General features: G+C 43.9%; 1 protein-coding gene across 2 annotated transcripts in view; it reads right to left on the bottom strand.

Moving 5' to 3' along the window:
• Positions 1-9550, bottom strand: part of ORC2 (origin recognition complex subunit 2) — a 57005-nt gene extending 47455 nt beyond the window's left edge. Inside the window, exons 1-4 of one of the 2 annotated variants that reach the window (XM_066346127.1) lie at positions 9283-9550; positions 9087-9174; positions 1789-1837; positions 56-159 (exon numbers count right to left, since the gene is read on the bottom strand). In XM_066346127.1, coding sequence (XP_066202224.1) covers positions 56-152 — 97 coding nt within the window. In that variant the 5' untranslated portion in view covers positions 153-159; positions 1789-1837; positions 9087-9174; positions 9283-9550. The remainder of the gene's footprint in view (positions 1-55; positions 160-1788; positions 1838-9086; positions 9175-9282) is intronic. The other variant, XM_066346126.1, reaches the window with a different exon arrangement.
• Positions 9551-13214: the final 3664 nt, after the last annotated feature.

Consider the following 13214-nt stretch of genomic DNA (forward strand, 5'->3'; position numbering starts at 1 on the left):
TTGAATAATCCATAACCATTACAAAGGTATCTTCAACTGTATGAACACTTAGTACCTTCTTCTCTATCAAGAATGTGGTAAAGAACATCATCATCTCCCACAAACCGAACTTTCAGTATCCTGTCTTCCTTTAATTCCAGCTTATTCATCATTGCCAACCTAAACAAAAGCAATAAAGTACTCAAAAGTGATGAAAAATTCATATCAACAGCCAAATAAACATTCACATAATGAATACATGTAAAAGTATATACGATTTTAAAGTCATTTTAAGTATGGCCCTGGCCAGTTGGCTCAGCGGTAGAGCGTCGGCCTGGCGTGCGGGGTACCCGGGTTCGATTCCCGGCCAGGGCACATAGGAGAAGCGCCCATTTGCTTCTCCACCCCCCCTCCTTCCTCTCTGTCTCTCTCTTCCCCTCCCGCAGCCAAGGCTCCATTGGAGCAAAGATGGCCCGGGCGCTGGGGATGGCTCCTTGGCCTCTGCTCCAGGCGCTAGAGTGGCTCTGGTCGCAACATGGCGACGCCCAGGATGGGCAGAGCATCGCCCTCTGGTGGGCAGAGCGTCGCCCCCTGGTGGGCAGAGCGTCGCCCATGGTGGGCGTGCCGGGTGGATCCCGGTCGGGCGCATGCGGGAGTCTGTCTGACTGTCTCTCCCCGTTTCCAGCTTCAGAAAAATACAAACAAAAAAAAAAAAAGTCATTTTAAGTATGAAAAATGTATTATGCATTATTATGTTTTTTATAATTATTTATTTGAAAAATAAAAGAAGAAGAGGTGTCTGAGATTTGGAAAGAGCCAAATATAATCAAGGCAACTAAAATGTAGTAGCAGGAAAACCCTCTGTCTATATAAAAAACTCTAACCAATCTATAGAACATTACCACAAAGGGAATGATTAATACCTGAGAGTTTAGAAAAGGTGCAACCAAACAAGGAATATGGTTTGGTGGATCTTAATTTCTGCTCACTAGAAAGATATAGTCCATTTGAAGAAGGTCTGTGTACTTCACTGCTGTACCAAGCCTGGATCAGTAACCCTCTTCCCTTTACTATTACTTTCCTTTACTATTACTGCATGCTGACCAAACAATTTTACAAATATAAATGGCTTTCTAGGTATCTTGGTAACTAAATAGTAAGCATAAGTCTTTCCAATACTTCATAGTCAGTTTTTCACTGAACAAACATGAATTTGGCAAGCAAAAGATTAATCCATTCTGGCTACTCTGACAAAATTAGCTTCACAGATCAGTGGTAGTCAACCTGGTCCCTACTGCCCACTAGTGGGTGTTCCAGCTTTCATGGTGGGTGGTAGCGGAGCAACTAACGTATAAACAAAGTAGATTTAACTATAGTAAGTTGTTTTATAAAGATTTATTCTGCCAAACTTATGAAAAAATCGACATAAAGTACTCGGTAAGTAATTGTTATTATATGCTTTAACTTGCTGTAACTCTGCTTTACAAATTTTATAAAATAAAGTTACTTCCCTACTTTATAAATCACCATTACTGTGGAACCGGTGGGCGGTTAGAAAATTTTACTACTAACAGAGATACAAAAGTGGGCAGTAGGTATAAAAAGGTTGACTACCCCTGTTCATAGATGATTCCAACTATCTGCCAGCTAATCAGTTTACCCAAAACTCTCTTATAAATCCTATTTTTACCTTTTCTCCTAAAAAGAGGAACTATTGACTGTACTCCTCATGGGTCAATTATTTGCATGTGGTTAACCTACTAAATGTTATAACTAGCACTTAAATGACTTGTCTTAGTTTTCATTTACCTTTAAAGGTACTACACATTCTGCAGTTGGAAAATTCAAGTGAAGTCCCCTGTAATTGGAAAAAAATAGCTCAGTCAGCATCAGCTAATAGGAAAAGAAAAGCAACCACAGAAGGTCATGAGTTTTAACAAGATAAATACATAAATAAATGAAGTTCTGATAAAGCCAAAGGTATTATAATAGCATAGTAAAGGGTAAAATGACCACTACCATTTAGCCAGGAAACCTTAGAAACTGGGAAGATCTGGACTGGGAGGTGGATAAAGATACGAAGCCAAAATTTGACCACTTACTACGTACTAGACATAGTTTTGAATATTCTATATGTATTTTCATCTACCCCTCACAACAATTCTATTAGGTTTATACTTTGTGTACAGTGATAACACTTCATCTAGACTGACCAGTGGTGATGCAGTGGATAGGGATCTACCCGGCACGCTGAGGTCCCAGGATCAAAACCCTGAGGTCACCAGCTTGAGCATGAAGTGCCCGCCTTGAGGGTTTGAGCACGGGATCACTGACATGATCACATGGTCACTGGCTCAGCTGGAGCTGCCCCCACAAGGCAGTTATGAGAAGCAATCAATGAATAACTAAGTGCCACTACAAGCTGATGCCTCTCATCTCTCTGTCTCTCTCACTTAAAAAATAAAATAAAAAAGATAATACTTTATCTATAATTTATGTGACCATTGCCAGTGGAATATACCCTTTTGAACCATCTTTTTATTTTATTCATTTATTTTTTAAAATTCATTTTAGAGAGAGGAGACAGAGAAAGAGAAAGGGGGAGGAGCAGAAAGCATCAACTCCCATATGTGCCTTGAGTAGGCAAGCCAGGGCTTTGAACCAGTGACCTCAGCATTCCAGGTTGATGCTTGACCCATTGCACCACCACAGGTGGTGCTTGAGCTAACTTTTTAGTCATGACAGTGCTTATTACAGAGAAAAAGTTTAACACATCTACGTGACATTTGTATACAATAAATTATTTCTTTGTATCTGTAAAAAATAAAGTTTCTTTGAGGAACTGTTTTAGGCAGTTTTATGTATACCAGCTCATTAAACTCTCAGATTCACTGAAGTAAAATATATATATAATTCCCGCCTATTTATAGATGAGTAAACTGAGTTAAATAATAAAATTACTCAAATTCACGCTATTAGAAAGTATGTTAAGACTGAAATCCAAGTTCGATTAATTACAAAGTCTCTGATCATTCCATTACATGACACATTTCTCCCACCACTAAAAACAAATTTGTTATCCAAAATGCTTGTTTTGATCTGGAAACTATTCAATATATGTTAATCATTTTCTCATATGGCAGTTCAAATGTCCAAAGACATCTAAAGATGCTTTAGGTTTCCAGTTCATTAAGTTAATCATCACTAGTTCTACTACACATACTTTTATTTTTTGTATTTTTCCGAAGTTAGAAGAGGGGAGGCAGTCAGACAGACTCCTGCATGCACCAGACCAGGATCCACCCGGCATGCCCACCAGTGGGCGATGCTCTGCCTAATTGGCGCATTGCTCTGTTGAGGCTGGAGCCATTCTAGCGCCTGAGGCAGAGGCCATAGAGCCATCCTCAGCGCCCGGGCCAACTTTGCTCCAATGGAGCCTTGGCTACAGGAGGGGAAAAGAGAGAGACAGAAAGGAAGAAGAGGGGGAAGGGTAGAGAAGCAGATGGGTGCTTCTATGTGCCCTAACTAGGAATCGAATCCAGGACTTCCACACACTGGGCCAATGCTCTACCACTGAGCCAACCACCCAGGGCCATACTGCGCATACTTTTAAGAGTATGGTCAGATTCAGCATAATCTACATTGCTTTAAATTGTAATACTGTGGCCTGACCAGGTGATGGCACAGTGAATAGAGTGTCTTCCTGGATGCTGAGGACCCAGGTTTGAAATGCTGAGATTGCAGGCTTGAGTGCAGGCTCACCAGCTTGAGCACAGGATCACTGGTGTGAGTCTGGGATCACAACATGAACCCAAAATCGCTGGCTTGAGCCCAAAGGTCACTGGCTTGAGCCCAAGGTTGCTGCCTTGAGCAAGGGGTCACTGGCTCAGCTGGAGCCCCCCCCCCCCCCCCCCCCCGTGAAGGTACATGAGAAAGCAATCAATGAGCTAAGGTGTAGCAACAAGTTGATGCGTCTCATCTCTCTCTTTCTTCCTGTCTGTCCCTCTCTCTCTTAAAGAAAATAAACTGTAATGCTGTGTTCTACAAAGGATTTGAAGCAATGACAATAAGCAGATAGATACTGACAGGGAGTCTGAATCAGGGAAAATATAAAGAAAAGCAGAAAATAAAATACAAAGAATTTTGAGCTTTAAGCTCCCTGACAATCAAAGTGAAAATGGAGAAAAGGTCAATTACATGATTCTCATTAAGTTCAGTAGTCCCTCCAGAAGAGAAAAAATTATAAGTAAAATTTAAAAACAAGTATCTAGATGTTAAGCCAGTATCCAAGGCCACCATCACAGCCGCCTGGCCTATGCAGGTTCACATTAGATTTGGACAGATGGTAATGAAACAACGGAGCCATGAACTGATGGGCTATTATCTTTAATCCTAGCTTGCACCTGGTGGGCAAGTAAAAACACACACTGGGCTCCAAAACCCACTCATTCAGTGCTCACAAAGCTACTGACTTATCTGACTTTCCTAGAATCAAAGGTTTCTAGCTCACCAGCCTTATTCACCTCTGTTTCCCATCTCCTTCCTTCTCTCTGCACAAACTGTCTTCTCACTTAGCACTCCACCATCTTGGCTGCTTCTCCTGGCCTCCTCCACGTGGCCTTTCTCTGCTCTGCTCTCTAATGCTAATCTCAGGAACCGAGAGAGCAAGCTCCTGTTCTGCCCCCATTTTATAGTGCAGAAATCAAAACCTTTAATCCAATATACAAAATAGGGAAGTCTCTAATACAAAGTCACTTATCTGAGGCATGATAGGATTGTACCACCCCACATCAAAAAGGGTGGGAAAGGCTTAGTCCTAAAACCAAGCCCTAGGCTACAAGGATCCTGCCTGCCCATAGCCCACCCCCAACATACATTAATATCACCTGGGCGACAGGCTTCCATGGGGGCAGCGCTATCTCTAACAAAGTTACCATAATATATTTTATCTGCCCAACACTAGACAACTGAATACTGTCCTATGCTATTTTCCTATCGTACTTTACAGAAGAAATGCCCAGACAGAGGCCATCTAACTTGGTGTTGTTTGTAGCCAAATCCACTTACATGGTTTTTCCAGATTTTTAAGGCATCTATTATATAACACAGAATCACCAAAGTGAAGAAAATTCTATAAAGACCTTGAAAGAAACCTCTCCTTCCTTTTTCTACAAGAATTTCTGGAGAAAAAAAAAAAAAAAACCACCACCTGAGAATCACAATAAAATGTAATAAAATGCACTGTCTTGTGCTGCGGACCAGCGCGGCTAGAAATTCTGGGTCTTGAGTGAGAACGGTGTGGAATTAAAATAGACTCATCAAGAAAAGAGGATGGGATCAGGAGGCCTCTTCAATGCTGATGGCAACATATGAGCGCCCCATAGCCCCAGTTTGCTTTATTATATAGCCATTTGCAAATAAGGAAGTCCTTGATACAGTCACACATCTGAGGCAAAAACAGGAAGTTTCCTAAGGCATAAACAGGAATCCCTCAACCATGCAAAAGTGAAATCAACCAACATCTGAACAAAGAGTGAGAGGAAGGGCATGTAAATAGTTTCCAGCAACTTAAGCAAGAGAGCAAATACTCAGCTTCATAGCCAATATGGAGGTGGGTGGGGAGACCTTAGCCTTTTGCTAAGCCTTGAATTTACAAAGGCGTTTTGCCACTTGCAGTCTACCACAGTCTTGAGCAGGGGTCCCCAAACTACGGCCCGTGGGCCACATACGGCCTCCTAAGGCCATTTATCCGGCCCCTGCCGCACTTCCGGAAGGGGCACCTTTTTCATTGGTGGTCAGTGAGAGGAGCACATTGACCATCTCATTAGCTAAAAGCAGGCCCATAGTTTCCATTGAAATAAAGGTCAGTTTGTTGATTTAAATTTACTTGTTTTTTATTTTAAATATTGTATTTGTTCCCATTTTGTTTTTATACTTTAAAATAAGATATGTGCAGTGTGCATAGGGATTTGTTCATAGTTTTTTTATAGTTCAGCCCTCCAACGGTCTGAGGGACAGTGACCTGGCCCCCTGTGTAAAAAGTTTGGGGACCCCTGGTCTTGAGTGTTGTTGTTTTTTTTTATTTTTATTGATTGATTTGCCTGAGAGAAACATAAATTTGTTGTTCCACTTATTTATGTATTCATTGGTAGAATCTTGTATGTGCCTTGACAGGACATCAAACCAGCATCCTTGGTGTATTGTGAAAATGCTCTAACCCAGTGGTCCCCAACCTTTTTTGGGCCAAGGACAGGTTTAATGTCAGAAAATATTTTCACAGACTGGCCTTTAGGGAGGGACGGATAAATGTATCACGTGACCGAGATGAGCGTCAAGAGTGAGTCTTAGACGGATGTAACAGAGGGAATCTGGTCATTTTTTAAAAATAAAACATCATTCAGACTTAAATATAAATAAAACAGAAATAATGTAAGTTATTTATTCTTTCTCTGCGGACCAGTACCAAGTGGCCCACGGACCGGTACCGGTCCACAGCCTGGGGGTTGGAGACCACTGCTCTAACCAACTGAGCTCCCGGACCAGCCTGCTAATTTTTAAGTGGACTCCTTTCAAAGAGTTAACTGTTGTAAGGTACCAAAAGCTACAAAATTAATATTAATATTTTAGGAAGCTTAAAAAATATTTTATTGATTTGGGCTGGACCTGCAGAGAGATTTTGTAAATGATCTTTGTACTTGTGTGATTAGCATAAAACCAAGATGGCCGATAGCATTGTATTGTAAATGAGTAGAGGAAGGAGATTTGGATTCTCTGACCTTCCCCCACACCTGTAAGGAAGCGAGTGAATAGCTAGCCAGGTGTAGGGAGAGAAAAATTAAACTAAACCTTTTCTTAAATTAATGGGCCATTTACAGGCATTTGTCCCCATAGAAACCACCTCTCCCCTCCGGAAAGCATGTAGTTAATGTATATATCTCTGGACAAAGGAATAGCAAATGAACATTAGAAAATATAGGAATGTCTTTTAATATGTAAAGTGACATTTTTACCACTGTGTTGTTACCTTGTTAGTTTTAATGTGTAGAAGCGTCTTTTTGTGAATCCTATAAACAAGTTATAAACTTGCTAATGAATTGTGTCCCATCCCCTCTCCCTTTCATCCTTTTCCACAAACCTGTATAGTGTAGGTGAAAACAAAGGTTATAAGCTTATGCCTTGATATCAGGCTTTTTCCCCGCCCATGTATAATTAAGGGTATATAACCAGCCCCTAGAATATTATAGATGCACACGATTTGGGACAGCGGCCCCGTGTAAGCTATATGTGGCTGGCATATTTAATAAGTTTCCTCTTTTAATAAAACTCTTCAAAATTTATCTGGACTCAGGGTTTCTACGAAAACCCGTGGAATTGTGGATTGGGTACTTAACAACAAAGCAAGGCAATAAATACAGCAGCACCAAATGAGTGTTAAAACTGCAACCCACTCCTTTAAGAGCAAATAAAGAATTTGCTGCAAAATTTAAGAACACAGCCTGACTGGGCGGTGGCGCAGTGGATCGAGCATCGGACTGGAATTCAGAGAACCCAGATTTGAGACTCCGAGGTCACCAGCTTCAGCGCGGGCTCATCTGGTTTGAGCAAAGCTCACCAGCTTGGACCCGAGATCGCTGGCTCAAGCAAGGGGTTACTCGGTCTGCTGTAGCCCCACAGTCAAGGCACATATGAAAAAGCAATCAATGAACAACTAAGGTGTCGCAACAAAAAACTAATGATTGATGCTTCTCATCTCTCTCCATTCCTGTCTGTCCGTCCCTATCTATCCCTCTCTCTGACTCTGTCTCTGTAAAAAAAAATTTTTAAAGGAAATTTAAGAACACAACCCCTTTGTGTATGTGTGTGTGTGTGTGTGTGTGTGTGTGTGTGTGTGAGAGACAGAGGATTAAATGAAATCATGTGTTTGGCATATGAAAAATGCTAATGAAATGTTCCCTATTATGGGTATTTTTACTTTAAACTTCAACTTAATCATGCAGATCTCTTGTACTTCTCTATATCACATCTGACTAACAGAAAAAGTGATGAATCAACGATGAAAACAAAACTGTCCGTTTATCGTCTGTTGCCATTACACCAAGGTGTACATTACACCATGCTACCTTTCTTCTGATAACAATTTAACTAGGGAAAGGTGTGTGATGGTTCTACTGGGATTTTGGCTGGAAAGCGACAATACATCAACATCCTTTTAACTTAAAAAGAAAGTTCTACCAAAGGAGCCTGGCTTAGCAACATTTTACAACCAAGTGTTGTTCCAGGGTGACTGTTCAGTTAGGATTCATTTGGTGCTTCTAGACTGGGTAAGGGTTCCGCTCCAGGGCAGGGGTTGGGAATCTATGGCTCATGAGCCAGATGTGGCTCTTTTGATGGCTGCATCTGGCTCGCAGACAAATCTTTAATAAGAAATAAAAATAAAAAAATGTTGGTAGAGCGTCGGCCTGGCGTGCGGGGGACCCGGGTTCGATTCCCAGCCAGGGCACACAGGAGAAGCGCCCATTTGCTTCTCCACCACCACCCCCTCCTTCCTCTCTGTCTCTCTCTTCCCCTCCCGCAGCCAAGGCTCCACTGGAGCAAAGATGGCCCGGGCGCTGGGGATGGCTCCTTGGCCTCTGCCCCAGGCGCTAGAGTGGCTCTGGTCGCGGCAGAGCGACGCCCCGGAGGGGCAGAGCATCGCCCCTGGTGGGCGTGCCGGGTGGATCCCGGTCGGGCGCATGCGGGAGTCTGTCTGACTGTCTCTCCCCATTTCCAGCTTCAGAAAAATACAAAAAAAAAAAAAAAAGAAAGAAAAAAGAAAAAAAAATATGTGGCGTTCAATGGCTCTCTCAGCCAAAAAGGTTCCCGACCCCTGCTCCAGGGGTAGCTCTGGAACGAAATCTCTTCCTCTTCAGCCCTAAAGGTGCCTGCTCCTCTCCCAGGACACTGTAATTCGTTCGTTATAGATAACTATCTTTACAATCACAAGGTTCCTGATGTCGGGAAACAGGCATGCTGGTAACAGGAGTCCCTTGCCCATAAGTCCTGTCACTGCTGGAGAGACAGGAAAACGGTCTGTCCAGAGCGTGCCTGTCACCCCAAGATGTATTCACCGACTTCGGCCTGGGCCTAGCGTCGCTGACTAGTTGGCTGCGCTACGGTAGCCTTGGGTCCTCACGACCGCGGGGCTCGGGGGACAGCCTGGGGAGGAAAAAGGGGGAGACGGAGCGACCCTGCTCCGAGTGCCGAGGGGAAGCCCGAGGACACGCGCTCCAGGTAGACGGCGGGGCTGGACGCACCGTGACTCACCTCAAATCTCCTAGCTCAGCAGGAGAGGGAGGCGGGCTCCGCGGGAGCCCCACCACGCACCGCTAGTTCTCCTCCAGGCGCGGCTCCGGCCGCCTAGCGTCAGTCTGGCGTTCCTGCTGGGGTCGTCGCAGGGAAGGCGGCTTCCGCCGAGGGGGAAGGCCAAATTCTAAATGGTGCCGGAGCCGGTCACAAAGTAGCAGGGTCGCAAGATCGAGCGCCAAATACCTGGGTCCTGGCGGGGGACGGGAACCCTACTATGCACACCGAATCTCCCGCCCTGCTCAGGGGGCGGAGCCCAGGGAAACCAATAGAAAGCGGGGTCGGCCGAGAGCGATGGCTCTGCGGGCCATCCGACGCCAACTTGCGAGTCCCGCCCACCAAGAAACGTGAAGAAAACAAATCCCAGGGCGCTGAGTTTGGGACTTTCCGCTTCCGGGGAAGTGAGAAGCCGTTGATTGGTTAGGAGGCGGTTTGTTGATGTGTAACGTTCTGAGCGGTTTTTTTCTGCCTTGAGGGAATCTTAAAAGTCTTCATTTGTTTTTCTAGATACTTTCTCTTGAAGAAAAATATAATGGGAATGAATTCATGTTCTTTTTTGTTTAAACTTTTACCTATTTTGGCGTGAAAGGTGGGATCCCGCGTATCTCAAAGGTTAGGAATAAGGAGGAGGGAAGACAGTACTCTATAAAGAGAATTAGTGCGGGAGCACTCAATATGGAGATATGGTGAGATTGCTAATGGAATGAATAGACAGGAAAAACAGAATGATCAGAAGTGGGAAGAGATAATGAAGAAGGGGAATGAACCTGCTGAGACAGTATTACCCACTAACAGAAAGCCAATATATTTGGATTCATTCATTCAAAACAAAACTGCAGAGTCGCCTGTGAGGAATAGAGTGAAGAAGTAGAGTCACTATAGTCATGCTGCTATATTATTGTAATCAAGTACTGTAGGTTGAGGTATGAGGAAACAGTTCCATTCTTACTTTTAATTAGCCTGGGCACTCGAACTTTCCAGTCCCCTGGCAATGCCTGGATATATAGCAAACCTCTTTATAACCCTCTGATTTCTCCCTTAAGGACTCAGGAAAGGATGTTCTCATATTTAGACCACTTGACTGTTATCCAGACCATCAGTTATTTAAAGGATTACTATCTTGGACCAATCCAGAGGCTAAGAAAGTAGAACTCATTCTTCTCAAATGTATTGTATTGTTTTGGTTTTTTTGAGAGAGAGAGAAAAATGAGAAGCATCAACTCATAGTTGCAGCACCTTAGTTGTTCACTGATTGCTTTCTCATATGTGCCTTGTGTGTGTGTGTGTGGGGGGGGTGCTCTCGCTGAGCCAGTAACCGCTTGCACAAGCCAGCAACCTTGGGTTCAAGCCAGCAACAGTGGGGTCATGTCTATGATCCCACACTCAAGCCTGAGACCCTGTGCTCAGACTGGTGAGCCTGTGCCTAGTGACTTCAGTTTCCAACCTGGCTCCTCAGTGTCCCAGGTTAATGCTCTTCACTGCACCATCACCTGGTCAGGCAAGTGTAGTTTTACTATAAGAACTCAGGTTTTGGCCCTGGCCGGTTGGCTCAGCGGTAGAGCGTCGGCCTAGCGTGCGGAGGACCCGGGTTCGATTCCCGGCCAGGGCACACAGGAGAAGCGCCCATCTGCTTCTCCACCCCTCCGCCACGCTTTCCTCTCTGTCTCTCTCTTCCCCTCCCGCAGCCAAGGCTCCATTGGAGCAAAGATGGCCCGGGCGCTGGGGATGGCTCCTTGGCCTCTGCCTCAGGCGCTAGAGTGGCTCTGGTCGCAATATGGCGACGCCCAGGATGGGCAGAGCATCGCCCCCTGGTGGGCAGAGCATCGCCCCTGGTGGGCGTGCCGGGTGGATCCCGGTCGGGCGCATGCGGGAGTTTGTCTGACTGTCTCTCCCCGTTTCCAGCTTCAGAAATGAAAAAAAAAAAAAAAAAAAAAAAGAACTCAGGTTTTCTTTCTTCTTTGGGTCAGTTTGGGTATTGGCCTAGTTGTGCTTCTGATTTGCAAACACTAGAATAAAAAAATCTTTTGAGAGTACATTTTATTAAAGCTGGGGACAGTGAAACAAGGAAAGGTCTAGGATAGAAGCAACAGGAAGAAGCCTAGGTGGGACTGCTTTGAATCTAGAAATGTTATGGGAAAGAAGTGAGCCAAGATGGGGCTGCTGTCAGCTCACTGGAAAGTCTGAGAAAAGGAGGTTTGAAGACAGGTTCAGTGGGTTAGCTCAGATGAACTGCCATTGCCCATTGCTCTCCTGGTTGCAAGTCCCAGGGGGACCCTTAGGGTTTAGGATAAAGGAAATTAAAAGTTCATGTCCAAGAAGGGGCATGGGAGTGCTGCATTGGTGGGTTTTATTTTATTTTATTTATTTATTTATTTTTAGAGAAAGAGGGAAAGAGAGACAGAAACATCAATCTGTTCCTGTATGTGCCCTGACTTGGGGATCAAACCAGCAACCTCCGTGCTTCCAGACAATGCTCTAACCAACCTAGCTATCCAGCCAGGGCAATCTTGAGTGTCTTTAAAATTTCTCTTTTATGGCCTGACCAGGCAGTGGCGCAAATGGATAGTGTCAGACTGGGACACGGAGGACCCAGGTTTCAAAATCCAAGGTCAGTGGCTTGAGCACAGGCTCATCTGTTTTGAGCAAGGCTCACCAGCTTGAGCCCAGGGTTGCTGGCTTGAGCAAAGGGTCACACGCTCTGTTGTAGCCCCCTAGCCAAGGCACATATGAGAAAAGCAATCAATGAACAACTGAGGAGCTGCAACAAAGAATTGATGCTTCTCATCTCTCTCCCTTCGTGTCAGTCTGTCCCCTCTCTCTCTGTCACAAAAAATAAGTAAACAAAATCTCTCTTTTGTGGGTGAGACTCATACGGGAGGGTGTCAGAAGAATATTCATCAGCTTTCTAGGTACATTCTTCATTATGTTGATTCATCCAAGTGAGCATATAGGGGAGTTTGAGATTACTCTCTAGTCAGCTTTCCTGGTAACTTTTATCTTGGGTCTGCTTGGCTCTAACCGGGTTTTTATTAGTTCCCCTGACTTCATCAATCCTTGGATTTGACTGGCACAAATAGCATTAATTGGGTCTCTGTCCTTTAGCTCCCTGACCAGGGTGATTTAAGTTATTCTCTGGTCATGGAGGAGAGGTATAAACCATTTGCTCTCAAGTGTCCTGGGTTAGGAAAGATAAGGTCTTGGATTCGCTATATAGCTGTAAATTGGTCAAATTGTTAGGCCTTGTTTAATGATCTTGTATCAGTTTCCTTATTCTACTTGCCCAGGAATTTTGCTAGCTTTTTACTATCCTGCCTCAGTATTAATCAAGCATTGAAGTAATGCATTGTCTTTAAAGTGTTTAAACAGTGTCTGGCACATTCTATCACCCAATAAATGGTAGTTGTTATTATCGAATTCAAATGGAAAAATAATCTTTGAACCATAAAATATTGTGACCTGGGCCACAGTTATGTATGTGTGAAGGATCTTATCAATATTCACTATTTTATTGGAATATCTTAATGACTTTCCCTTTTATATTTTTATATTTTCTATGGTTTTCAAAATGAACAAGTATTAAATTTTTAAATTGTTTTTAATTTCCCCTTGAGAGAAACATTGTTGTTCCACTTATTTATGCATTCAGTGGTTGATTTATTTTTTCCAAATTATAAGCTAAAGTTTAATTAGAAAGTTAGAGGTAGTAGAAGTGAGCCAGCTGGGCTGTGTGGGCTCAGGAAGCAAGTTACAGGGGCAGAAGGGCCCTTGGAGCTTAGGAGAAAGGCAAAGGTACCCTGTGTGGGGTGGGGTGGGGGGGTAGGGTCAGGCACCATCAAGCTCCAGAGAGAGTGCGCACAGGGAATAAGGGAAGTAGGTGCAGGCATGCTCCAGAG

The sequence above is a fragment of the Saccopteryx leptura genome, chromosome 7 (assembly GCF_036850995.1).
Source record: "Saccopteryx leptura isolate mSacLep1 chromosome 7, mSacLep1_pri_phased_curated, whole genome shotgun sequence".
Lineage (NCBI taxonomy): Eukaryota > Metazoa > Chordata > Mammalia > Chiroptera > Emballonuridae > Saccopteryx > Saccopteryx leptura.